Raw genomic sequence first — 26,714 nt, forward strand, 5'->3', positions numbered from 1 at the left:
CTTTGCTCTCATTGGTCCTCGATTCTCCAAATCTTAAACACCTGAGAAGGAATTTCTCTAAGATTACAGATTACACAGACGTTCATGGCTCGCTGTGCTAAGTGGAGCAAAGTCCTTTGAATAAGACCGTCAGCACTAAGGAGCATCAAGAGCTCCGTCTTTTAGCTCTGCATGCGTCACAGTTCAAAATAACCAGTGTTCCTGTCACACTGGGCCTGTGGTCACCTCACTGTGTGTAACATCCACCAGTGGAGCAGAAGGAGAGTGAATAAAAACATGTGAATGCAGCAAGTCTCCAAAGAACTTCATATTTATTCAGTATAAATTGTGTAAGTGCTCAAACATGGATCCGGTCATACAAACAAACTGCGGTGTGTTAGAGGCGGCACTGACAAATACTGGCTGGCATTAACGACGGTGACTCAGCAGGGTTTGAGGTTTTATGTTGAATGAGACGCTTATTGAAGTGTTACAAAACAAAAGCTGCTGCGAGCGCCGACTCACCGCAGCTGACCTGCCGACGGCGTCCAGGAAGCCTCTGGACTCCGAGTCTTCACGCGAGGCGGCGCCAGGCCGAAGCGCTCACCTGCTCCCTGTCGGACTGCGTCAGCACGGACAGGTGGACTCATTCTATCGTCCTCCCGCAGTCTGACGGCAACACGCCTGCATTTACGATCACACGTCAGACGCAAAGGGCGGCTTTAACGCCGGAGACCAGAGTTTGTTTGTTTGAGTTTTCTGACAAAGTAACAGAAAAACGTTCTGATAGTGTTTGAAAAGTTCAGAGCGACACGTCAAACTGTTACTTTGAGCACTGCGCTGTACGACAGGTCACGCAGAAATTAAGCTGTGCTAATGAAAAGTGTTCATGAGAGGAAGTTCGAAAACTCCGAAAAGCAGAAGGCTGCATCAGAGAGGAACTACTTCACACAAATAAAAAGCTTTTCCTGATTCTACAAAAAGGAGAAAAACGTCTGTAAATGTTACATTATCAGATATGAAAGTCAGGCTCGGTGTCATGGAAACGAAGCGGATCACCGATAAACCTGCTGTGGGAGGTAAACAGGGCCGGCGGGGAGAAGACGGGAGAAGACCGGAGGGGTTTTCTTTCTGCAGAAGCAGAACTGAAGGAATGATGAGAAGCAGCTTCTTACTTCTTCAAGAGCGACAAACTGGAAGACACAAAGAGTCAAACGTTACAAACGCTCCGTGGACAGCACGCCAACATCGTGGTTATTGTGCAGGTGTGCACTCCAAAAACACCTCCGATTGACCTCGTAAAGACCCGTAAATCCAGGCCTGAAGCGCGGCAGACCCCACAATGTGCACGAAACAAAAACAATGTCATGTTTGTGGGTTTTAATCGGACTTTGAGATCCCATCTGTGTAAACTAGGGGCTGGGCACTGGTGCCAGACTCTGTCAGCAGGTTTACATAAAAAGCTCACAATGTTGACCTCACAATTACTCATTAAAACACCACAGGCTGAGACAACAAACACTAAAACTAAATCAAGTACAAAAAAAAGTATACACGTGCGAGTCAGACACTCTTTACTGATGCTGTAAATATTAATGTGCAGTTGTTTATGCAGCTTCCTCATTATTGTAGCAACTCCAGAGTTTAGACTCTTCCAGCATCGACTCCTGTCAGGTCAACATGCGACCGCAGAAAACAGCGCAGACTGCGTCGGGGCTTCGACGCAGGACTACAAGTTAAACTTAAAGGTTTCAAACGTGGCCACACTCAGCTGGCGTCTCTGTGACTGGGTCATGCTTCATCGGACCGTCTGTGTTCAGACGGCACTGAGTAACCGAGAGCTTTGACCTCATTGGTCCAGTGAAAAAGGTGAACTTACTTGAAGTTTTTGCTGTCCTGCAGGTTGAGCACCAGGCTGTCGGCGTTCAGGTACACTTTGTTTTGGGACTGCGCCACCTGCAGGTCAAACACAGAGTGAGCAGAGAGAAAACACAGGTGGGAGGCAGCCTGCGGGCCTGACCGAGCACAATGGGAACACTGTCCGAGTCTCAACACTGAGCTGATTCACAGCAGAGCGAGAGCTGCCGAGCACGCTCGCCATCCATGTAGGAGGCGCATGACGCCAGCCGAACGCCCGGGCCCGATGACGTTCCTGCCGCGTGAGAGCGATCACGCCGCCATGGAAAAGGCGCTCAGAGCTGCTGATGAATGAGCGTCATCAGTGATCCTCTGGTGGAGACAAACACTCGCACGGTGTCTCAGTCACTGCTAATTATCACCATCACATTAGCTCTGATGGATTTGGGCAGTCAGTCTGAATGAAGCTGCAAACGCCACAGCGACGGCGAGCGCACCGACACGGAGCAGAGCCAGAGAGATTTCACCCACATCAACTTCTCTTCACCGCAATTTTAAATCCTCCTCGTCACAAAATCTCAAATAATCAGGCCCCATCGTATCTTAATGACCTTGTAGTACCATATCACCCTATTAGAGCACTTCGCTCTCGCTCTGCAGGCCTACTTGTTGTTCCTAGAGTATTTAAAAGTAGAATGGGAGGCAGAGCCTTCAGTTTTCAGGCCCCTCTTCTGTGGAACCAGCTTCCAGTTTGGATTCAGGAGACAGACACTATCTCTACTTTCAAGATTAGGCTTCAAACTTTCCTTTTTGCTAAAGCATATAGTTAGGGCTGGACCAGGTGACCCTGAATCCTCCCTTAGTTATGCTGCTGTGGGTCTGTACACATCACCTGACTCTGCTGCGAGTCTCTTCCTGTTAAAAGGTTCTTCCATCCCACCGTCACCAACTGCTGTTCAGTTTGTTTAGCTTTTCCAAATTGTAAAGCTCCTTAACATTTATACATGTAAGTAAAACTTGCAGATCTTGGTCAAAATGTGTGAAAGTAAAACAGGAAGAAAAAGGTTTCAAGTGGCTGCTGCAGTGTACGGCTCCATTTTTAGCTGCACTGTGAGACAAGCAGCAGCATCTGCTGAGCAGAGAGCTGATGGATGAGGCCGGTGCAGGTGGGACGCTGGGTAGACGTTTGCGGCTGACATCGGAATAAAAACTCAAACATATCTGTGTTTTCATCATCCTCATCAACCTGCTCTCTGCTCTGATTGGCTGCTGAGGTTCACCTGTGTCTGAAGGGGGGCGGAGCGGCTCCATCTCCTCTCTGCTTGCCTTCCACAGTTTCCATGTATGAGTCACAGCTCGCGATGAGGTCTGTTCACGGCTTCCTCCCTCGTCAGGTTCTCAGGATTTTATGTCTCAAACTCTTTGAAACATCTTTGTGCTTTCATTCCTCTGAGCGACCTGTTTAACATGTTTGCTTCATCAACGATTTGACTGTATTTTGTGTGAGTGCATCACTCTGCTTCACGAGGGTTTGTTTTTCCTGCTCGTCACTTTAAGTACCCGACGTTTTCCCCGTGATTTTGATGCAAAGTCAACTTTAAAGCCTCGATGAAGCCACGTTTCTCTTCTGTTGCTGCTCATCATCGTTTCGGCCTCTTCCACCTCATCTGCGTTCTTTTAAAACGTTCAAACATTTAATTTAAATCCAGAATTAATGCTCGACATTTCCTGCTGTGGGCTGATGCGTGAGTGGAGGTCAAAGGTCAGAGCTGAGGACAAAAAGGACAGTTTACAGTCTGAGCCTTTTGTTTCAGTCCTGCTTTCTGTTACATTCCTGCTCTCTTGGCGCCACCTGGTGGTCTGGATCACACATGGCAGCTCAACACTGTCGAACTCAAACCAAACGTCCGGTGATTAATGAATAGAACAAATATCTGTGACTGTTCTTGTTCACGTCAGCTGCTCGGCTCAGCTGCTGGTAGTTACTGTACAAAGAGCGATTAACCAGGAGGACCCCACGCTGCTCCGAGTAACGAGTTTACTCTGGCGATGAGAATCAGACCGACAGTGAGACCACGCCGCTGCAGGAACACGTGCGATGTTTACTCTGAAGAAAACGAAACATCACATCAGGATCATCTGGTCCACGTTTGAGCCGCCAAAGCCAAACTGACGAGTGTGAAACCTCCCATCAAACAGCTGTTCTCAACCTCATATACGTGTCTCTTCATCTCCCACACAGAGGAGGAGGAGGGGCAGGTTAGAGGCGGGACTCTGCAGGTGTTTGTAGCACGACAGGTGAGCCGGCGCTGCTGCTGCAACAACAGCTACACTAAAGCAGCGCTCTGGTTCTACTTTAGCTCAGTGTTCATAATCAGCTTTGCAACATTCTGGTGCAGCGAGTTCTGCGGAGCACCGACAGTCAGGACTTCTCTCCGACAGAGGCGGCTCGCCGAGCACGACGAGCTGCACAGCTGACAACCAATGACTGCTGAGAGTTTCAAACTATCGAAGACTGAAAGACGAGCACAAAGTGACCCTGAAAGGACCGAACACACAAAAGATTCACAAAACAAACAACCGAGAAAAAGAAGGGAAACAGGTGTGTTCGGTTTGTGAGAGACACCACCCGTGCATCCACCCTTTAGAGGAGACCAGCTCTTCCTCTGTGGTGTCCACAGTAGAAGTGACGCTCGAATGTCACAGGAAACGTCTTGAAACAATCGTTTTAATCATCCTATCAGCGACCCTGCAGTCTCCTAGGAGACACACACAAGGTTTGACTTGACCTTTGACCTTGATGTCAGCTCCACCTTTGGTGTGAATTTCAAAATCCTACGTCACCTCGTGCTCGAGAAACTTATGTTTCCACGCCAACCCACCCGCTCCCACCCCCCAGCGGGTCACAACACCTCCCCTCTTTTACAGCTGATGGTAAATGCACGATGCAGCACAGCAGCATCACTGCGTCAAACATTTCCTCTCGCCTTTCACCTCCGCTCACTTTGTTTATTCTCCACCACGAGGAGTCACAGGAGGGTCCGACTGAGAAACCTGACGAGTTTACATTTAAACCTGTTGGTTTAAAGAGAATCGTGATGTGACGAGTTCATCGGCGGCGCACGACTCTCGGCTCTGCTGAGGTTTCGTTCGACTCACACAAAAAGCATTGGTGCTCCTCTCCCCTGCTTCAGTGTCAGCAGGGTGGAGTCTGGGACGGGGGTTTGTGCTTGTTTGTGCGTTTTTAAAGGGACAGTACGCAGAGGAGAACTGCGACTGTGTTTATTTGTGGGATTCTGTTTCAGGCTTTGAGGGTTAAGACGTGTCAAACAGACGAACATGGTGCGGGTCGTGTTTCCTACCGTCTTGGCGATGTTCTGCGCCGCCCGGATCTTCCTGAGTTTCAGGTAACCTGGATTCTTGGTCACGGCCTCGCCCAGCTGCAGCAGACAGAAACAGGCTGTTAGTGAGCGCTACGCACCTGCAGGAGAGCGAGCGGCGGGCCGAGCGAGCCACTCCCAGCGCTCCAACGACGAGCGGGATCGACGCTGCGGGCGTGTCGCCGCTCGGCTTCGCACGCACGTTGACGTGCAGAGAAAACAATTAGCACATTTTTGGATGAAGTGTTTGTTTGAGGTGTTTCTGGTTCTCACAGGCTGAGGTGAGCGAGTTCACAGAGCAACAAGCGCTGGATTTTACTGAAGCACACTCGCTTTGTTTTTGGATACCAACTCGTAAAAATCCTTGAAAGCGCTGAATGACTGCAGATGTTTAACAAAAACAACAGCTGGAAACAGCTGCTCTCACACTGCCATCCAAACTGCTGCTCAGAGGTCGTCTGAGGCTTTACATGGACTCAGTCTCAGCTTCCTCACGCCTGAGATCTGCAAGTCTAAGATTCCTGGTTTGATCCCAGGAGGAGACGCACCCCACTGGGGCTGTGTCAGGAAGGCAAACTCCGGAGGAGCTGCCCACTGTGGGGACCTGACTGGGATAAGAAGCAGCTGAAAGCACCACCAGCACAAAGATTCACGTCTCTGATCAGAGGCTGAAACGAGGAAACACGAACGTGTGGGTGACGCTGCCGGACCCACAGCCCGGGCTGGAAGAGCCACATTACCTGATGAGCTAATAAGTGTGATGCGTTGTCATAAATGAGGTTACAGTGAGCATGCTCAGTCCCTGATGTGTTTTATGCTGCTTTCAGTGACGTGACAGACGTTACATGTACTGAAGTTTCTCTGTGATAAACCTACAAACGAGTGATTAACGTGAACTTCTGAGCTCAGAGGTGCTGATTGCTGCAGCGCTGCTCTCGTGTCCTGTTAATATTCCTCAGATACCTCTAATCGCCCGCTGATTGGTCAGATCTGTCAGTCTGAGTTACCAGGGAGAAGCTGTAATCTCTGACTTGGGTTTGAGGTTTTGTTGAACCTGCCACAGCCGGAGGCCTCCTCTACGAACACGTCACCTGCTGACGTTTAATGAACGAGCTTCTTGAAAAAGCGACTCCTGCAGCTCCTCTCTGCTAGAAACTTGTTTATTTTCATCCGGTAATTATAACGACAGCATTAGGCTCAATAATTTTATCTGAAAGGTTTTTCAGCTCTGAATGTTATAACGAACCAAACGTTTGAGTCTCAGAGTCTCAGACGGCGGTCTGGAGGGGCTGCTGTGGCACACACTGTGACTCTGTGGATTTCATTTGTTTTTTTGATCTAAAAAAGTGATTCATCTTAAAGACATGTCCCTCCAAAGCGGAGCTCACCATCTTGGCGGCCTGAGCTTCTCCTTCGGCCTGGATGATCTTCTGCCTCTGGTCCTGTTTGGCCTTCTCCACATAGAACTGAGCTCGCTGCGCCTCCTGCTGGGCTGAAGAGGAACAAACAACAATCGTTCACCCAGCAGGCCAACGACCTTTTACGTGACTGTTTTTATAAGCTCACCACTCTGGTTTAATCTGGGTAATGTACATATTTAGCTTTAGGTCACAGTGAGTCTCCAATAAACTGAAATCATTTCATTCTCCACACGCTGATGAAAAACCAGCCGTCAGGTGGACGCAGTAATCATCGAGTCCCCGGGGTCAGAAATTCAGCCCGATGTGGCTGCAGGACAAAGACTGAGCAACTCTTCACTCACCGACTTGTTTGGCCTCCACGGCGGCCGTGTACTCGCGGCTGAAGCTGAGCTCGGTGATGGCCACGTCGTCCAGGATGATGTTGAAGTCTTTGGCCCGCTCAAACAGCTCCCTGCGGATCAGCATGGAAACCTGCAGGAGACGGAGTCAGACAGACCTCAGTGTCAGATCACTAACAGTGATCATCAAGAACTCTGAAATATTCAATTTATGTCGAGCTGCAGGGACCAGTCAGGACTTCTGACTGGTCCCCTGCAGGAACACTCCACAGCTGTGGATAGGGTGAGTCGTTCCCACAGTGTTGCTCATGGTCAGTGTCACAGTGTAGCACCAGAGCGTAATGGTGCACAGAGCTTGAACCAGACAGTGAAGCTTTCAGGTTACCAGTGGCACCAGGATCCAAGCCTCCCCTGAGGTCATGACCCCGGCTGAAAGGCCGAGGTCGCAGACACAAACAGCCAAAATAAGCTTCCTCCACAGGGCGTCTGAGCTGAGCTCTCAGACACTCTAAGGAGCTTACACCCAGGGGAGCTCAGAGTGGAGCTGCACCTCCACGAGCTGAGCTGGTTCAGGTATCTGATCGGGGAACAGTCGGGGTGCCTCACCTCGGAGGTCTAAGGACCTCTGGAACAACCACCGCACTGAACTGCAGCCCAGCTTTGGGTTATCAGACGAAGAGGCACAGGCGACCCGCAGAGAAATAATGTGATGTAACAGCTTCCATAATATAATTATTTTGTTTTTTGGACTGAGATCCTCCTCAGGTGCGTCTGTGTGTGACCCCACATCACCACACGTGATTAACCCTTTAAAGCCGGGCAGAGGAGCACGCTCCGTTTTGCGTAACTATTTTTAAATCCCTGTAGAACCGGAACCACGTGAGCTAGCGCAATAATTGTTTTTGCACATGAAACTGGAGGAGTTGTACTTACATCTTACGCCATCAGCTTGTGCTCGGTCACAGTTTCCTTCCACATAAAGCTTTGCAAAAACAGCATAAAAAGCACTTGCAGCAACAAAAACAGAATATTCCAGAAACACACTTTGCTGATCAGCTGTTCAAAACACTTCCTACGTTGGAACGATCGCACGTCCGCCATGACCTGCCCGAAACCCGAAGTGACGTCATTTCGCGGAAAATGTAGTTTTTTACCTTCCGGGTCTTCTGAGCCTAAACTGGTGTTTTTAAAACTCGTGTTTGACTTCATGCTTTTCTGTGTCGTTTCTGTGATGCAGAGCTGGAAATAGTTTCTTTTGATGCACGTGCTGGTTTATAATTATAATAATTATTTGTTTTTCCTGCAGTATGTAAAACTTGGTGTATTTCAAAAATAAAACTATGCAGACACTCAAAATAAACTTTCTGTGGTTGGAAACTTTTTTGTATTTACAGTTTTGAGGGATAAGCCTCTTAAATTTCTCTAACTAGAAATATATGTAAAAAGAACAAATGATTTTCAAGTTTTTTGTAGTTTATTGCACTTTTTTGCAATTTTTGTAGTTACTGTGGACTTAATGCAGACATATTATTAAAATTTGGGCTGTAACGGTTGTATTGATGTAAAGCAACTTGAAATGCTCCCACAAATGGCTCCACAGCATGTAAGAATATAAAGATGACTGACTTGGTTCTATGGCAGGTCTTAAAGGGCTAAACAGATTCAAACTAAGCGCGCCGCTCTGGGGGCGTGTTCGTACCTGCGCTCTCTGCGTGATGAGCTGCGATGCGTTGAACTTGGCCACCACGCTCTTCAGCACCTCGTTGACGATGGAGGGCAGCACGCGCTCGTCGTAGTCCTGTCCCAGGTGCTGGTAGAGGACGGGCAGGTTGGACGCCAGCGGCCGGGACAGAACTCGCAGGGAGACGTTGACCATCTGCAGGTCTGAGACAGAACCAGTCAGAAGCTGAACATCTGTGACAGCTGCTGACTAACCAGCCGTATCTCTGCTGAGCTTCACACGACTGCACTTGTTTGAAGCTCATGATTTTGCACAGGCTCCATTCACACCTCGGATTCGTCAGCGAGCTAAACCAGCTTTGTTTTTATGTGAAATAACCCACAGATGGCCCCAGTAACGTACTGGGGCCATCTGTGGGTATGTTCTTATAGTTTATAGGCTTATTCCAAGTCTCCAAACTGTTGACTGAACATATCGATCTACTGTTTCATTGATTATCTGAAACCAACCAGCTGTTATATGAAAACAGTGAAGTGTCTGTAAACACATGAAAACATGAAGCTGCACCTGTGGAGTTTCCAACAATGCTGAGAAGCAGCTTTACTGACACTTAATGATTAAAAGCTTAATCTAAGACTTGGAGGACAACCTGATGTGTCCTCGAGGCTGCAGGACTCAAAACTGGACTCGTTTTCCTCTAAAACCAAACACGTCCACAGACGGTCTTCAGTTATACGACGGAGGCGTCTGACCTTTGCTTCCAGTGAGAGAGGAGATCTTTCTGGGTCTGGCTCTGATGTCATAGATGATGGGATACTGAAACCAGGGCATCCTGAAGACAGACACAGAATCACATCAGTTAGTTTGCTGATCTGTTTTTTCTGCATCCGTAAATCGTTTTTATTAAACTAATGCTGGAATCCTCAGGTGTTGGGGGCTGCACCTTCATGTTCATGTCCATCTACTCTGCAGGACTTCTTTTAGTGCCGTTTCATGGAAAGGAAGAAAGTCGGACGACTGTTTGGCCCTGAAAAGCCTGCTGCCTAACCAACACTGATCCGTTAAACTCCAAAAGGAAAAAACTATTTTCATAAATCAACTCAGAAAAGGTCAAATTTAGAAAATGAGATTAGAGAGCCTGAGATGTATCGAGGAGCCGCTGATAAAGATTTAGAAACAGAGCACACGGAGCAGTGAAACAGAGAATTAAAACACTTTCTGACTGTTTTATATGGAACGCCAGGACTGCCATAATGAATTAATTAAATACACCATTAAATAATTAATTAAATGTGGCAATAATTAATTAAAATTGGAATTAATTAATTAAATAAATAGTTATGACACATGTAATTAATTAATTATTGACACATTTAATTAATTATTTAATGATATATTTATTTATTTCATTTTGGCAGTCTTGGCGCCTGGCTCTCATCATGAAATAATTTTATCTGTCAGCCTCACCCATCAAACTCAGGGGGCGGGGTTAACGCTGATCGAGTCAAAACCATTGCTTTGGCCTGGTGGCCATTGTTTCTAGCACACAACAACCGGCATGTGGAAGCTAACAGAACTGAGCTTTGAAAAACCCTGTTTGTGTGTTACCAAATACCGTTTTAATATTTTTTTTAGCCGAGAATGTAGTGGTTTAATCTTCATGTGTCTGGTCGGTTTGTCAAGATACAGCCTCTTTGCAAAAGTGTTTCGATGATTTCGGAGATGTCGTCCCAGTCTCACGGCAAAGCGTGGGATAGACCCGCTCGTCTCGCAAGCAATCCCACCGACAAAGCGCAGGCCCCAGTACACAGCTGTAGTAACCCCCGCTGACTTCTTTTACTGAGGTTATATTTATCGATGTTTTATTTCCTGATGTTCTTATGTGTCCTACGTGTTTCAGTCGCCAATTCTGAATTATAACTAACATTAAAAACATGTTTAAGGAGGAGAGAGAGCAAATAAATCTGTTTAACATCTGATCTTTGGGTTTTTGTTCAGTAATCAGCGTGACCTGTGTATAAACGCATAAAAGAGATAACGTTGGTGTTTCCGTCATGTAGTAACTGCTGGCTTTAACTGTACAAAGGTTGTTCGACACTATGAAACACATACAGACTTCATGATGTTCGGCTAATATTTTTATTGTGAATATTAATCATGCTGACCTCGCTCTGTACACCACGCAGTGAGGTCAGCATATCCACGATATCCTCAGCTCCATGAGTTAACACAAAGTTTCCCAGCTGACTATCTAACTGCCAACTATTCCAGAGACGTGAAAATATACAGCATAAAGAAAAGTGTAAGAGACTCAGCAGCAGATTAGAATAACAGTTATACATTTAATAAATCATCAAATGAATCCAAGAAACGAGCAAACCTGTTCCGACAATTTGAGTTTGTATTCCCTCAGCTGCAGACTCGCTGCTGTTTAAATGTTTGAAAAGGAAGATTAGATATAAAAAACGTTAAACATAGACTCAGTCTGCCTTCACATTTGATATGAGGCCAGCACGTATAGTGGCCTCAGCAGGCTATTACTGAAATACACGTGCTATATCATAAACTATGATATAAACAGGGAGGTCCTATTAACATGTTTAGTTTTAAAGGACACCTTCCTGCCTTTAGTCTCATTCATGAGCAGTATTCGTTTTCTTCTAACATCCAGAAGTCTGCACAATGTGTTTCATAGTTTGTAACAAACCTTTGACAGGTAAACATAACATGACCGAAAAAGCAAAAAAAAAAAAAAAAAAAAAAGAGAGAGAGTGTTGACATAAGAAGAGAAAATGCTCTCAATTATGGAGACAGACAAATGGTTCATTTATGTTTGATGTGTGTTTATTCCTCCCTAAATATCGTCGGTGAAGTTCGCCATGCACGTCAGATTTTCCTGCGCATTTTTATACCTCTGCCAACAGAGAGAGAAAAAAAAAAATCACATTCTAACAGACAGCTGGTGCTTAGAATACAGTTGAATAACTATTAAAAAACAGATGATATTTAGATGATAGTTCAGTCTAACACATGTGCCAGTGAACCATTAAACGTCTGTGAAACTATGCAGTTATGAAACGTAACTTTAACCTCAGCCAAACCGATTTGCTCAGTTGTAAATAAAACAGCGAAGTAAACGTGACCCGACAGACAGAACCTGAGTGAATGAAGTCCAGCGTTTAACCACTGAGAGCTAAAACTCAGCTGAGGTTTGAAAGCTGTGTGCCGGTGATTGGACATCAGCCGCTGATGAAGCTGTTCGCCTATAAAGTGCTCTGTAAGGAAACGAGCTCCAGCAGCTCTGCGCTCGGGGAAAACACTATATTTACTTATCTTGTGCAGAAAAATGCGCTGACATTGCTTTATATCGAGCACCGGCTGCCCAGTTAAACGGTGACTATCACCAGGTAACTAGGCGTGTTTCTTGAATTAGCAGCAGGTGTTAAACAGCTGACAGATGAGGAGGAGGATGCATGCAGGTAAACTGAGGGTCTGCTGAGCTGATCGCTGGTTTCGTGAGAAAAATGTCAGCTCGTTCTTTATGTTACAGAAGCACAGAGACACAAGACCAGGCGGAAAGAGACGATCGTTCGGTGAAAATGAGAATCTGCGAATGCAACATGTGGAACACGGAGAGTGGAATATGTAAACAAACCGGTTAACGTAACCCCCTCGGTGCACTCTGCATGCTAACTGTTAGCAGAGCTAGTGAAATCTCTGAAAACATCTGAGCACTTTTGCAAACATGTTCTATGTTGACAACCTGACCAGACATACGTCGCGACATTCGCGGCTAAAACACTGTTAAAAGTGTAGCTGGTGACAGAAAAACGGGGTATTTTAAAACTACACCACCACCATTGCTGCTTGTGATTTGATCTGCATTCTGGGATAACTGGCTGCCCCAAGTCTACACAAGCAATCGATTATCTAGGATCGACCTGTTTTGACTTACTTTGCACGGCAACCAATCAAATGTTAGAGAAGCTGCATGGGCAGCGTTAACCCCGCCCCCTGAGTTTGATGGGTGAGGCTGACAGATAAAATTATTTCATGACGAGAGCCAGGCGTCAGGACTGCCAAAATGAAATAAATAAATATATCATTAAATAATTAATTAAATGTGTCAATAATTAATTAAAATGTGAAATACATAAATAATTAATTACATGTGTCATAACTATTTATTTAATTAATTAATTCCAATTTTAATTAATTATTGCCACATTTAATTAATTATTTAATGGTGTATTTAATTAATTCATTATGGCAGTCCTGGCGTTCCATAGTTTTACAGTCCCGCCCACACCTCCAAACAGCCACGCCCATTAATATGAGCCAACACGCAGCATCAGTCACCTGTCAGTCAGTACGAGCTGGTTGCTATGGTAACAGTGTGGGTGTGGACTCGTACCTGAAGTGGAGTCCCTCGGCGAGCACCGTGTCCATCTGCATCCCTCCGATCCGGTTGAAGACGATGGCCCTCTGACCTCCTTCCACTGCACACAGGAGACCAACCTCAGACTGAACCCTGAGCTCTGTTCTTCAGTTTCTGCTAAACTGACGGAGCCGTTTCCACCGGCCTGAAGCTCCCACTCAGGAACATGAACCACAAACAGATCTGTCAGCACAGACCTCTCTGCTGTGTGAACGTCACAGCAACGATGCGAATGACATCGCTGCTGACACTTCAGCCTGTTACACCGAGATTAAAACAAACTTCTGATACCTTCACCTGGTCCAGAGGTGGACGTTCACGTTAACGTGACCAAAGTTTAACATGTGGTCAGTAACACCTGAGAGTAGGGCTGTTGGATATAACCATATATATCAGATGACGATATAAAAACGTAGTTTCTTATCACGCTCTTTTGTTTCGTGGTGTCGTAAAATAAACTACGTCACTGCAGTGGCTACATTCATTTCTTAAAGTTCTCTCTTTCTCTTATATTTAATATAACCACACTACAGACGGACAAGCGCCTGTTTTTATGCGTTGTCGTTAGCAACGACGACGGTAACACCATCAAGTGGCTCCGCTGTCCGCTTGTTTGTTTTCCACGTAAACCTTTCACAATAAAGCTCAAGATCCTGTTGAGACTTTTCAGAATAAACTGAATCACGTGAAAGATGCAGAGTGTTTACGGAGGAGAAGCAACAAAGAGCCGCCAGGTGCTAAAGAATAAACCTTAGACTCAAACTTTGAAAGAAAACGGCGGCCGTTACGACTTATGTCTAAAAATGTTTCATGCATCGGTTAAAACACTCGACTCCAGCTACACGACGCCCAGCTGGAAACACTTCACACAAGTCGAGCTGCCCGAGATTCACAGAATTGACAGAAAATGTTACATTTTTGTGATTTATATCGTTGTCAGGACGATAAATGTCTTTTATCGGGATATGAGACTTTGGTCATATCGCACAGCCCTACCTGAGTCTAAAGCTCAGACTGCTCTAAATACTCAGTTTCACGCAGTTTTTTCCTGCTCTTGGACCTTGATGATGTCATAGAGAGACCTTACTGTAAACGTGGTCAGCTCATGCACAGAAGTTGGCTTTAAGTGAAGGTAAAACAGCTTCTTACAGACAGCTGAGGAGCACCGAGGCCTGCGAACTGGGACTCCAGCTAAGCTGCTCTAATAAAAATATAAAACATGGATCTGAACATGAAAGACTTTAATTAAACAGTGAAGATGTTTTAGATTGTAGTTCGTGAAACAAGATGAAAACTAATACAAGCACAAAGCTGTGGATTTTCTCTTTTACCACCATCAGCCTGAAGGTTCCACAGATACAGGAAAGGCCCATTTCCATCCTGCTGAGCTTTAAACATTAAAAGTTTTTCATATAATAAAAAACAGGCTGTTAGCACCAGTGCTTGCAGGTGGAGCAGACTGTGTGGCTGCCTGCTAAAAACCATTTAGTGAGTAAATACTTTGTACGTATTTAATCACTTCTTGTTTCACAAGCCTGAGCCGACCACCTTTAGACGCAGAATTTACATCATCCTCCGTCTGTGTCTGGCTGGGTAACAACTGCAGCCCAACTCCACTTTTCCTTAATCAAAGCTGGAAACTTGCAGAGCAGCTGCAGGCAATCCCGTGTTTTGTATCAATGAAGGACAGAATCGAGCTTCGAGCCTGTACCACAGACACGCTTTGATAAAAGGTCTCTAAAGAACTGTCACACTAAATATGACAGATTACTCCAGGAGAGTGAGAGTGTCAGGGATCAGAGCCCCAGCTGTGCTGAACATTCATGCTTTCACAGTGACTGGGGGTTACCTGTGTATGTGGCTTCCTTCACTGTGTAAGCCAGAGCTCCAGCACCAATCAGCAGCTTCAAGCCGAGTCCTGCGCCCCGAGGTCCTGAAGACATCCTGCCTGCGATCTGCCGCAGCTGCTGCAGAAAACCCTGAAACACAAGGATTTCAGTAAATCTCCCCGTGCTCGCTCACGCAGGACACTCATGGTTAAAACTCAGTGACCTTGACTCCGAGTGGACAACCCCCCTCCCTGTATATCTACAAGGCCTGCATGTACCCGCCACAGAAACCTCGTTAGAGGACACTCAGATTCTCTCTAAAAATAAACTGTTTTAAAAAAGCAACAAGGATGCTAATAACACAAGGCTGGACACGTCTGATCACCTGTCTGAACTTTAAGGACTAAGTTTAAACTCGGCTCATGCAAAAAGCACAAAACATAACTCGACTTAAAGAGAAGCAGCTTCTTTGGTTTGATGCGCTAGCTGCGGGTTAATTAGCCTGTGTAACATCAGGGACTGCAGACTCACCTGCCTGCACGCCTGATGCACCTGAGTGTGTTACGCATGCGCAGAATTAAGTAACTGCTTCTAGAAACTTGCAATATTTTCAGTGAATTTACTTCTAATGCGTATACATGTGTTAAGTCAATTATTTCATAATTGAGAGAGTTTTAAAGGGACCCCGGCGTCATGTTCGACTCCCACTCTCTACCTGAGTGTAAAGCTAGCTAACCGGCATCGAGTGGCTCTCACGGCCTCACCTGTGCCTCATTAGTGCCGTCAGGCTGGATGGAACCTGGCTGACATGGTTTCGAGTGTAAACCTGCTTACATCAGACTCACGTGTCAGACCTAAAAGCTTTTAAAATGTCACCCAGGTGCGTGCAAAGCGCGGGAAACCCGGAGCGGTTGAACCTGAGCTGAAGGCAGAAAACTTCCCTTTAAAGCCGAGTTTAAACGGGAGACTCACAAACACTCACCCCGGGATCTTTATTCGCCATGCTCGTCCTCTCCGCCTGTTAGAAAACCAAGTGAAGAAGACAAGGTCGCAAGTGATGACGCGTTTCCGGGATTGGGGGTAACTTGGGAAATGTAGTTTTTAAGAGTATTGGGGCATAGTCTCTATGTATATATATTTAAAGATAATAAAATGTTTTAAACCCACCCAAAGTTCTGAGGATGGAAATTAAGGATTCGCTTTTCATTTTTGCCATAATCTACAAAATAAAAGCAAGAAGGATTGTGAGCTATAAAGTACAAAGTTATAAGAGGTAAAGACAGACTACAGCGTCTGATCTCACGGATGCAGTGATGCCGGTCCTGAGCAGCAGGGGGCAACAGAGGGCAGCAGAGCTCCGGGGTGTCGGCGGCTCCTCAAACCGCAGGAGCACCTGCTGCACATAAAACGGTTATTTTCACACTGAAGTTCACTCAAGTCTTTGTTTCCGTGGTTTGAACACAGTGAAGTCAGCCACTGAAATGTTTCCGTTGTGCTTTCAAGAAGAAATTTTGCGACAGAGTTCAAGGAATTAACATCAAAATCCTGCTGCTGTGCACACAAACTGGACATGTTCACTCACCTTCCTCTAAAGGATGAGAAAAAGTTAGTTCCACATTTTAAACCAATACTAGTCAGAATAATGACTAATAACAATCATATAAAAGTATTTAAAAAGCAATCAGAAAATAAAGGCTGACACTCAAATAAAAATGTGACCTTCACTAATATATTACACTGTCATGTTTAAGCTTTATTCTATTACACTGTTATCACTACGGGTCAACACACATCAATAAAAATAGCACTGCTGACTTTTCTTATCTCTGCCCTGCATCTGTATTTTTTACTTCCTTCCAAAAATGAAACTTAAAGGCACAATTATGAGCTGAGGTAAAACTATGACTTCGCAAATCAAGCTAATGAAGCGACGTATAGAGGATAAATAAACTGGACATATTTAGAAAAATCATTAAACAATTAAAATTGGGAGTTAATAAAAGAAGAATCTGAAACTCTTACATCTTTAGAAACAGAAAAACGTAGCTTTTTATTTGAAAAGTGAGGAGGAAGCTCACACCTGCTCTCTTCAGACTTTGAAACAAGCTCAAATCTCAAACAACTAAAATCAAGCAAAGAATTCAGATCATAAAAAGGAAACAGACACACCCCTAAAAGCACAAACTTTAAGCCTTAATGCAATTTAAACAGTTGTGTTATAAAAATTATGACACTTGTGTAGATGTTATGAAGGAGAAAATGATCTATAAAGACAAAGAAAAGTATCAGGCTGTGAACACGCTTATTTCTGCTGTAAAATTTGAACATGGAAGTCCCTGCTGGAGCCGCTGGTGTTGGTGTTTTATTTTTCAGCCTCTGAGGGTCACTGCTGAGAAGACTCACTCAGCAGAGAACAGACTGAGAGCATGCTGTAGGTATTACAGGTACTGCACTGCAGTGGTTTGTATCATATCTATCTAATAGACTCCAGTTTGTGCATGTAAATGGAGAGTCCTCTTCACACACTGAGGTTAATTATGGAGTTCCACAGGGTTCAGTGCTAGGACCAATTCTGTTTACATTATACATGCTTCCCTTAGGCAGCATCATTAGAAGACATAGCATACATTTACACTGCTATGCAGATGACACCCAGCTCTATCTGTCCATGAAGCCAGATAACACACACCAATGAGTTAAACTGCAGGAATGTCTTAAAGACATAAAGACCTGGATGGCCGCTAACTTTCTGCTTCTTAATTCAGATCAAACTGAGGTTATTGTACTCGGCCCTGAAAATCTTAGAAATATGGTCTCTAACCAGATTCTTCCTCTGGATGGCATTACCTTGGCCTCCAGTAACTCTGTGAGGAACCTTGGAGTCATTTTTGACCAGGACATGTCCTTCAACGCACATATTAAACAAATATGTAAGACTGCGTTCTTCCATTTGCGCAACATCTCTAAAGTTAGAAATATCCTGTCTCAGAGTGACGCTGAAAAACTAGTTCATGCATTTATTACTTCCAGGCTGGACGACTGTAATTCATTATTATCAGGAAGTCCAAAAAACTCGCTGAAAAGCCTTCAGCTGATCCAAAATGCTGCAGCAAGAGTCCTGACAGGGACTAGAAAGAGAGAGCAGATTTCTCCTGTTTTGGCTTCCTGTTAAATCCAGAATTTAAAATCCTGCTCCTCACATACAAAGTACTGAATTATGTCTGTCATGGCAGATGACCGCCCCTCCCTGAGCCGTGTTGTGCTGGGGATTACTTCCTTTTAAAAGGGTTTTTTCCTTCCCACTGTTGCCAAACTCTTGCTCATATGATGTCATGTGATCTCTGGGGCTTGTTCTCTATTATTATAAGGTCTTAACTTACAATATAAAGTGCATTGAAGCAATTGCTGCTGTGATTTGGTGTTACACAAATAAAATTCAATCAAGCTGAATTAAACTGAACAGAACTGAATTGACACTCTTGAGTCTTCCGGCTTTTTCTGCTTTTCATGAGCTATTTTTCTTCTTCATTATCGTGACCACAGAGGATCTGAGTGGGTTGAACTCTTTGCCCTACTCAGTCTCATTAATCAACAAGAACATGTTCGAACAGTGTTTTTCTTCATCCTGCTCCTCTTCTTCCTCCTCGTCTGCCACCTCTTGCTTGCAACTTCCTCCTCTGCCTCTCAGTCTGGGTCCACCAGCTCACCCCAAACTTTAAAAAGGCAACAAGTGTGAACATTTCTGTGTCACTGTGTGAAACTGAAAGAAAAGGCATCTGTGCTGACACTTTATCGCCCGTCAGCTGTGGTCACTGTTATGCATTACATTGCAAAATGTCTGCTGTTTAAGGAGAATGAGTGTAAAGTCCTGCAGAGGCTACAGACGACTGAGAGGAGGATGAGGTTTAAATTAGGATAAAACTAAATGAGACACAAAGCAAAGAGAGTCATTTAAAGTGGATCATGTGACACAGCATGTGGTTATATGATATTTAGGTGAAAATGAGCATCCAGGTGTTACCCAGCTGTCAGCCTATGAGGCTCCAGCTAATCGTGACCCTGGAACTGGAATCGTGGTTAAGAAAAGAAAACGGACGTTACAGTTGAAAATGATTAAAATTGCAAACTTTTGATTTGCAAAAACATACCAAGTGAATAGTTTTCAAATATAGTTTATGGAATATTATGAAAAAGTTGCTTCACCACACCGCCCACGGTGCCTTGTTGTGCTATTTAAAGATGAACTTAGATTCTTGTGGAGCTTTTTGACATGTAGCGTCCATCAGTCCATCCCAGCTGTCACAGGCAGAAGGCGAGCTACACCCTGCACAGCTCACCAGCTGAGCTAACAAGCACGTCTCTGCAGTGTGGGAGGGGAACAGGCCACACAGACACCACCAACCAAGACCTCCACGCTGTGAACTTATAGCTTATATAGTTCCTCTAGACTTTCTGTAACGTGTTCTTTCTTACGTTTCATCTGTTTATGCTCTGATTGGTGGATCCGTGGTCAGGCTATGAACACACATTAAAGATTCAAACACACCGAACAGTCAGTCGAAATTTGTGGACAGATTTCAGCATCAGCGTCTTGCTGCCTGCTTATATTCAGGACAGCTGTGATATTGTAAATGAGACTTCTTATTGAGACAAGATAAACCTTTATTAGTCCCACGCGTGGGAAGTGGACATTTCAAAGTTGAGAGCAGCAAAGATGAAGAAAAACAATAGAATAAAATAAGATAAAATAGAATAAAATAATAAAATACTGACCAAGAATTTACCAATCAGAGCACAGAGATTAAAACACATGATGCCATAAACGAGTCTGTAGTTACTGTGTGTTTTATAAGTTTTGTGGAGTGATGGATGCAGAGTGTTTCGTGTGCGCAGCAGAGACACAAACACGCGGCTGACTGACGGAAACGATGTTTTTATGATTTCTTCGGACAGCCTGGAGTTGTTATAACTCTGCTGTGACGTCTCCGTGACGATGGTTGTGATATAAAACCCGTGGAGCTACTTTCTGGTGATGCCTGGTGTTTGTGAGACTGCAGCAGTGCGCAGACTCGTGCCTCGAGGCTCTGCTTTTGTGTTTTAGTTGCACCGGAGCTCGGGTTGCCTCCGTCGGTCGACCGTGAGGTTGCAGCTGCAGTTGCTGCCGTCACGGCTCGCTGATTGGCTGCTCGCTCAGTTCCTCCTGAGGAAATCACTCCTTTTATAGTTAACGGAGTGCCGCGCGGTTGTTTTCCGGGTTCACACTCGCGCAGCATGTAGAGAAGGCGGACCGCCGGGAGACACCTGGACCACCGCGGACACACCGGAGCCCGGACGCACGGCATCGATCCGCAGCTATCGATCAGCTATCAGTGAAGGTGAGGAGGGCAGAGGGGGGCCGTGTTGTGGGGAGAGGGAGGGTGGTGGTGGATTTGCAGGGAGGAGGGGGGCGACCAGTGCTCTGGGTGGATCCTGGTCTCAGATCAGACATGTCAGGTCCTGCAATCTGCAGACTCCGAGAAAAACTCCGCAGGGTAAAAAGTTCCTCTTCCTGCAGCCGCAGCGCCTCTGTCCGCGGATCACGGCTCAAATGCGCCTCAGCGCCAATCTGGAGCTCCGTGGCGCTCCGGGCGAAGCGGCGTGTGTGTGCCGCGGGGAACGAGCCGCTCGGTTACGCGTTTTTACGCAGACAGAGCCGGAGCCGCTGGCACGCGCTGCTTCCGGTCAGCCCGACTGTCGGGCGGCGCGAGGAGCTCTGTGATCACAGTTTGACGCAGCAGACGAAGCTCCTGAAGCGGGCTCACAGCTCTGAGACTCCCTGAAAGAGGAGCAGAGTCTCCGCTGAAAGTGCGGAGGAGAAAGGAGAAGCGCGCACTGATGAGTGAAACTGTCAGCATCATCATGGCCGACTCCGTGTTTACTGCACAGCAGCTCCGTGTCAGCTGCACATCACTGTTTATGGATCCTGATGGAATCCAGTTAAACTCTTACTGTTTAAAGCTGTGTTTGAGCTTCATTTATCAAACACGGGCGTAAAACCTGACAACCATCAAACAGCAGACACGTTCAATCCACTGATCTTCACCAAAACACCAGCTGCAGATTATGAAACGATATAAACTCTCTTATCTGTGTAAAGTGTCCCAGCTGATGAGCTTCAACTTATGTTCTCCTAAATTTACTAACCTGCTAGTTTAACTCGCACCTCTAAAAGTGAGCTTAAGTCAGTTTTTGAGGCAGTGAGTTTATTTTATTAGAAAATGTCCTGAAATAAAGTTTAATAAACTGCTTTAAACTTAAAATATACAAACGTTTGAGGTTTACTTGTATTCAGTGTTTGAGTTTCTTCGTTAGCTGTAAAAACGAAAGTCATATTAACTGATTCTATATTAAGCAGATGTAACTTTCGACCCTTAAGTACTTAAGTAAATATAAGTAACTATGACTCAATGACGCTGACATTACTGATGTTTTAAGTAAAGCCAACTTCTCAGTGTTTGGTTTTAGGTGATGTGAAGTGCATTAGTTGATACCAGTGTCTAATATTTAGACATGATTTGTATGACTTGTCGTGCCTCTGCGGTCCAGCGGTTAACACCTTCACCTCACGGACTGATGTCCCGCTCGATCCTGGGAGGAGACACAAACTCGGCCTTTATTTAGTGTAAAGTCTTTAACTCAGAGCTCTTTAGCCGTTGTTCTCTACATTAAGTCGACGTAACTCACAGGTCGGCACATTTTGAAATAAAATGTGCCGACCTAGAGTAGTCTGAAGCCGAGCTCTTTTATTTTGGGATATCTTTTAACGTCACTTCAGTTCTGCACACTGAATAAACCAGCTGGTGTAACTCGGCTGCTTTAAGCGGGTAAGATGATGTTTTCTGAGTCGTTTTAAATGAAGCCATCTCACAGTGAATGTTGGATCAAATCTCCAGCAGGGAGGAACATCTCACGCAGCAAACACAAACAACTACATTTTTAACCAGAACAATCTGGTTTATGTGCACATCAGCAGAGTTTGGAGGAAGTTCGAGCTGTTTCACTTAAGTATAATTAGAATCACCACCAAGCAAAAATAAGTTGGTGCACAGCGACGCTGAACTTTGAGACCTCAGATGCGTTTTATTGCAAATGCTTCGACATTTGAGTCGTCGTCATTTCGTTCTCTTCTGCCTGAATATTTCTGCTCTCCTGTGTTTCATGTCAGCTGAGAGTCACCGACAGGTGATCACAGCTCGGTGTGGCTGCTGCACGGACTGATGGTGGCAGAGCTTCGTGCTGGCAAACAGTAACTGACAGATAAATGCAGGCAGTGATATACTCGAGTACAGTGGTACTATCAGCACAGTGTAAATTAGTCGTGAAGCTTTCAGGAGAAAAACATTTTCTCAGTTTAACTCGTTGAATGTCAGGATTCAAGGGTTTGATGCTTTTCTCTGATGGTAAATGTGTAAAATCTGTAAAAGAGTGTTTTTGGTACCTCAGGCCAAACCAGAGCCTCAGACTGTCCTCACACCAGCACAAACAGCCTCTGTGCCTCCATCCTTGTATAACTCCTCCATCCTCTAACATCCAGCAGTCTCGCTGTTTGTGGTTCACATCCACATGCTCTGAAAAGGTTTCTCTCAGAGTTTGAGCTGTTTTGGCCCCGTGTTAGCTTTATTCACCTGCTCCAAACAGACTTGGAGCCTGAAACCTGTGCAGGATTACCAAAGTCTACATCAGGGTCAAGCTGCTAATTTTGTGAAACGTGTCAGTTTGGAACGTCTTAATGTCAAGTTTTGTTTTTGTTGACTGGTTCTTCTGTGCCACGTGCCGCAATTCCTCTAATGCCCACTGGAGGCTCCAGCAGTGAGACTCTCATGTTAAAACTTTTCCGCCTGATACCAAAACTTAGCTTCACCTCAGCTGACCCGAGTTCCTGAACTTCACTGCTGGACTGTGTTTGTGTTGTGGGAGGCTTTAGTGAGATTATCTGACCACTAATGTAACTGCAGTGAGGTTAATGCACTGAGAGAATACCAAGTCTGAGCTTCGGTGTTGCTGAGTGTAGGATCTTAATCAGATTTGGTTGGATGCAACACTCAGAACGCCGCCCTCCATCTTTTATATACAGTACTTGCAGTAGGCACGCCCTGTCCAGCTTGTTTGGGCGGCGACTCGTCTGCGCTGGTGGTTGGTTGAAAGAAAGTGATGTTTCCCCCACATCACAGGCTCAGTTTCCTGCTCTGAGTCTGAAGTAAAGACCTGGCGGGGAAAATGAAGCGCACACTCATTTCTAACGAATCTGCTTCAAACTGTCGGGATGAACGGTTCCTCATAAAGAATTTTCTGCAAACCACATGTTCCTTAAAACAACATCACATTTCAGCGGGTTAGTTATTAATGGAGGGGAAGATTTGTTAATTTTAGCTCAGCTGCTTTAAACACCCACTTAGCTCCCAACTGACCAAACACCGAACAGAAAACTCCGTTATTAGCACTTTAAAGAAGTAAAACAGGACGTCTGACTGGTTTTTATATTCAACTTAATCACTGATACCCGCCGCAGTTCATTCAGCATAAGAGGAACTTTAGTTTGACACCAAGCAGAGAGAAGCAGCTTCACACTCTGACATCTCATTTATTTCTGCACAGCACGACACATGATCGAGGATATCTTTACAGCTTGTGAATATTCTCAGAGATTAACAGAGCAGCAGACTCAGATTGAGGATAAATAAAGAAAAGACTTTTATAAATGTATCATGTGTATTATTCTGGTCTATCTGTCAGCAGATCAGTACATTTACCAGCTGGGACTCTGCAGAAAGACTTCAGTGAGAATGTGACGTTTAGCACATCAGTGTAGGTGAGGTTTTTCTCCTGTGTCGGCTGCTTTGTGCTCCGTCACACTTGTAGATCAGGAGACGGCTTCAAAGGTGTTATAATAAGAGGTGATTGCAGAGAAAGTTTACAAGAATGTGCTGAAATGAACTTGAACTTTGCACACGGGCAGGCTTTAAGCGACTGAAGCTGTGCCGCAGATAAAGAGGAAATCGCCAAGGATTAGAGGAGCAGTTCACGTAAATGCTCAGAGTTTCATGTGAGCGCTGTGGAAACTTCCTCTGCAGCTAAATGTGAGCTTGATGAAACATTAAGAGGTTTTCTGTCGTTGTCAGAAGAAGACGAACTCAGAATAGATGTTTTGGTTTGGGTATGTGTTATCGGTGCAGCTTGGACTTCTTATTTTCACCCAGTGTCTTTCTTACCTGACCCGAGCTGCTCGGTCTGCGTTACTTCCTCTGTTTTTAAATTTAGGCCAAACTTTCAGAGACTTCATCACTTCCTCTTTTGACTGTTTTCAACAAGCAGGCGCTGCTTCCAGTTCAGCTTGCAGCCCGCAAACGCAACGCAAGCAAACGTTTTCTTTCAGTTTGAATTGGTTTGCAGCTGAAACTTAAAGTCTGACAGAAAGCTTCAGTTTCCTCTGCAGCAGATTTCACACAAACGCACCGTTTCTCCAGTAAAACCCACTCTGTGTCACCCACTGTCCGTTTGTTGTGTTTCCTCTGAGGTAGAATTTAGGTTCCACTTCCACCTAATGGAGACATGCACTCACCAGACACTTTATTAGGAACAGCAGTGAAATCGTGCAGCAGCTCTGCAGATACTCAAACTAAAAACTCCAGCAGCCAGTGAGGCTGTCGCTCCTGGACAAGAACATCAGATGTCGTTCATCTGAACAGAGAACCAAAACCTGCAGCTTGTTTCACATGTGGTGTGACATCAGCAGCAGTAATTCTGAATGCTCAGCATGAATGCTGCCTGTCAGCTGGGCCTGTCAGACATGTGAGACGGTTAAAAACACTGAAATTACAGAAAATGTGTCCCAGAGTCTCTGACTGATGTATAGTGAACAAACAAAGTGACGTCCTTCTTTTTAAACAGCAGCAGTGGAGTAAAAACTGATTTCACTCCACGTTAGCTTGTGTCTCAGTGAGAGACTGTAAATAAAGGATGGATGTGGCCGGCGTTACACATTGTTGGTTGGAGTTCACATTTTGAAGCCTTAGCGGTGATGTTTTGTCTGCTGCTGTGGTTTTAATGAAGCCCCGAGTATCCATATTTGGACGAGAGGGTCAAGCTAAGGTGAACTAGCTTGGTTAGCAGGCTGCATCCATAGACTGCACGTGTGCATCGCACAGATACCTGCTGATTACTGTTAATGTCATGGACTCTGAAATCAGTCAATCACAGTGGGCATGGGCATCTTTTATATACAGTTTATAGCTGACCTTGTGTCTCTTTAAGTCAGGGGTGTCGAACTCCAGGCCTCGAGGGCCGGTGTCCTGCAGGGTTTAGAGCTCATCCTGGGTCAACACACCTGAATCAAATGATTAGTTCATTACCAGGCCTCTGGCGAACTTCAAGACATGTTGAGGAGGCATTTAAATCAGCTGTGTTGGATCAAGGCCACATCTAAAACCTGCAGGACACCGGCCCTCGAGGCCTGGAGTTCGACACCTGTGCTTTAAGTAATCCAGACTGGCTCCGTGATGTTGAGGTCTTTATCCTGTCTTCCTTCTCTCAGCCCAACCCAGGAGTGGGCAACTCCAGGCCTCGAGGGCCGGTGTCCCTGCAGGTTTTAGATGTCCTTGATCCAACACAGCTGATTTAAATGGCTAAATTAGCTCCTCACCATGTCCTGAAGTTCTCCAGAGGCCTGGTAACGAACTAATCATGTGATTCAGGTGTGTTGACCCAAGGTGAGATCTAAAACCTGCAGGACACCGGCCCTGCCCCAACTGGTCACAGCAGATGGCCCCGCCCCTCCCTGAGCCTGGTTCTGCCGGAGGTTTCTTCCTGTTAAAAGGGAGTTTTTCCTTCCCACTGTCGCCAAAGTGCTGCTCATAGGGGGTCATATGATTGTTGGGTTTTTCTCTGTAGTTATTAGTGTAGGGTCTAGCTTACAGTATAAAGCTCCTCTCCTTGATGCGACTGTTGTTGTGATTTGGTATTTGTATAAATAAAACTGAACTGAACTGAGGTCGGGCCATGTGTTCTTCTTCTTCTGGATAAAGATCGTTGTTCCGGACTCAGACTTCAGTCCTGGTGGACTCAAACATCCAGAGTGATCTTTTGCTGAATGTTTGCATCGATGCTAATCTTCATAGCTGCTCCTTTTAGCACAGACCTGTTAGCATCCACCAGGTATAGGTTTATGGCTACGTTCACATTCACCCCTCCATACTACCAAGTGGGAATCTGACATTAGAGGCCAAAGTGTCTGTTTGACTCTTCATCTGAAGAATAACCAGCTCTATTTTCTTGGTTTAGGGTTAGCATGTGGCTAAAATTCTAGCTAACCCCAACCTGAAGTGGTTCACCAGTTTCCTGGTTTAATTGCATTTCTTTATTTAACCGTCTTTTTGTTCGGCCATGTTTTCCTCTGTGACTCGTCTCTGTCTGCTGAACATCAGTGTTTAATGTGTGAGGCTGAATTTTCACTGTGAAATCAGTGTTTTCACCTCTGTTACAGTGAGTGTGCGCACAGTGAGTGGTTTCGATTGTGCGAACACATCGTGTCTTTATTCTGACCGTGAAACGTGCGTATCCTGTTCTGTCTTCTTATTCAGTGCTGCATGTAAAGGCTGCGGCTGTAGCAGCATCCAGCTGATAGCTCTGATAACAGGTGAAGATGCACCCACTTCTCTCTGCCGGTGTTTCTTCCAAGCAATTAAAAGTCTCACTACATCTAAGACACGTGAAGAAATCCTGATCTCACACTGTTAAATCTGTGCTCACATTCTGT

General features: G+C 45.3%; 2 protein-coding genes across 2 annotated transcripts in view; one reads left to right on the forward strand and one right to left on the reverse strand.

The window, feature by feature from the left end:
* Window positions 1–292: 292 nt before the first annotated feature.
* LOC146647401 (prohibitin-2-like) lies at window positions 293–16,024 on the reverse strand. Its single transcript, XM_085388972.1, has 10 exons — window positions 15,906–16,024; window positions 14,944–15,073; window positions 13,071–13,155; window positions 9,409–9,488; window positions 8,675–8,859; window positions 6,979–7,108; window positions 6,605–6,708; window positions 5,199–5,276; window positions 1,859–1,935; window positions 293–1,172 (listed from the first exon to the last, which is right to left on the reverse strand). Exons 1-10 carry the CDS (start codon window positions 15,924–15,926, stop codon window positions 1,151–1,153), a joined length of 912 nt encoding a protein of 303 aa, XP_085245098.1. The 5' UTR covers window positions 15,927–16,024; the 3' UTR covers window positions 293–1,150.
* Window positions 16,025–19,987: 3,963 nt separating this feature from the next.
* Window positions 19,988–26,714, forward strand: part of LOC146647402 (CYFIP-related Rac1 interactor B-like) — a 14,395-nt gene continuing 7,668 nt past the window's right edge. The window contains exon 1 of the mRNA XM_085388962.1: window positions 19,988–20,298. The gene's annotated coding sequence lies outside the window, so the exon portion shown is untranslated. The remainder of the gene's footprint in view (window positions 20,299–26,714) is intronic.

This window comes from Rhamphochromis longiceps, linkage group LG18, assembly GCF_057381845.1.
Source record: "Rhamphochromis longiceps isolate RC_006_pf linkage group LG18, R_longiceps_female_GT1.1, whole genome shotgun sequence".
Taxonomy (NCBI): Eukaryota; Metazoa; Chordata; class Actinopteri; order Cichliformes; family Cichlidae; genus Rhamphochromis; species Rhamphochromis longiceps.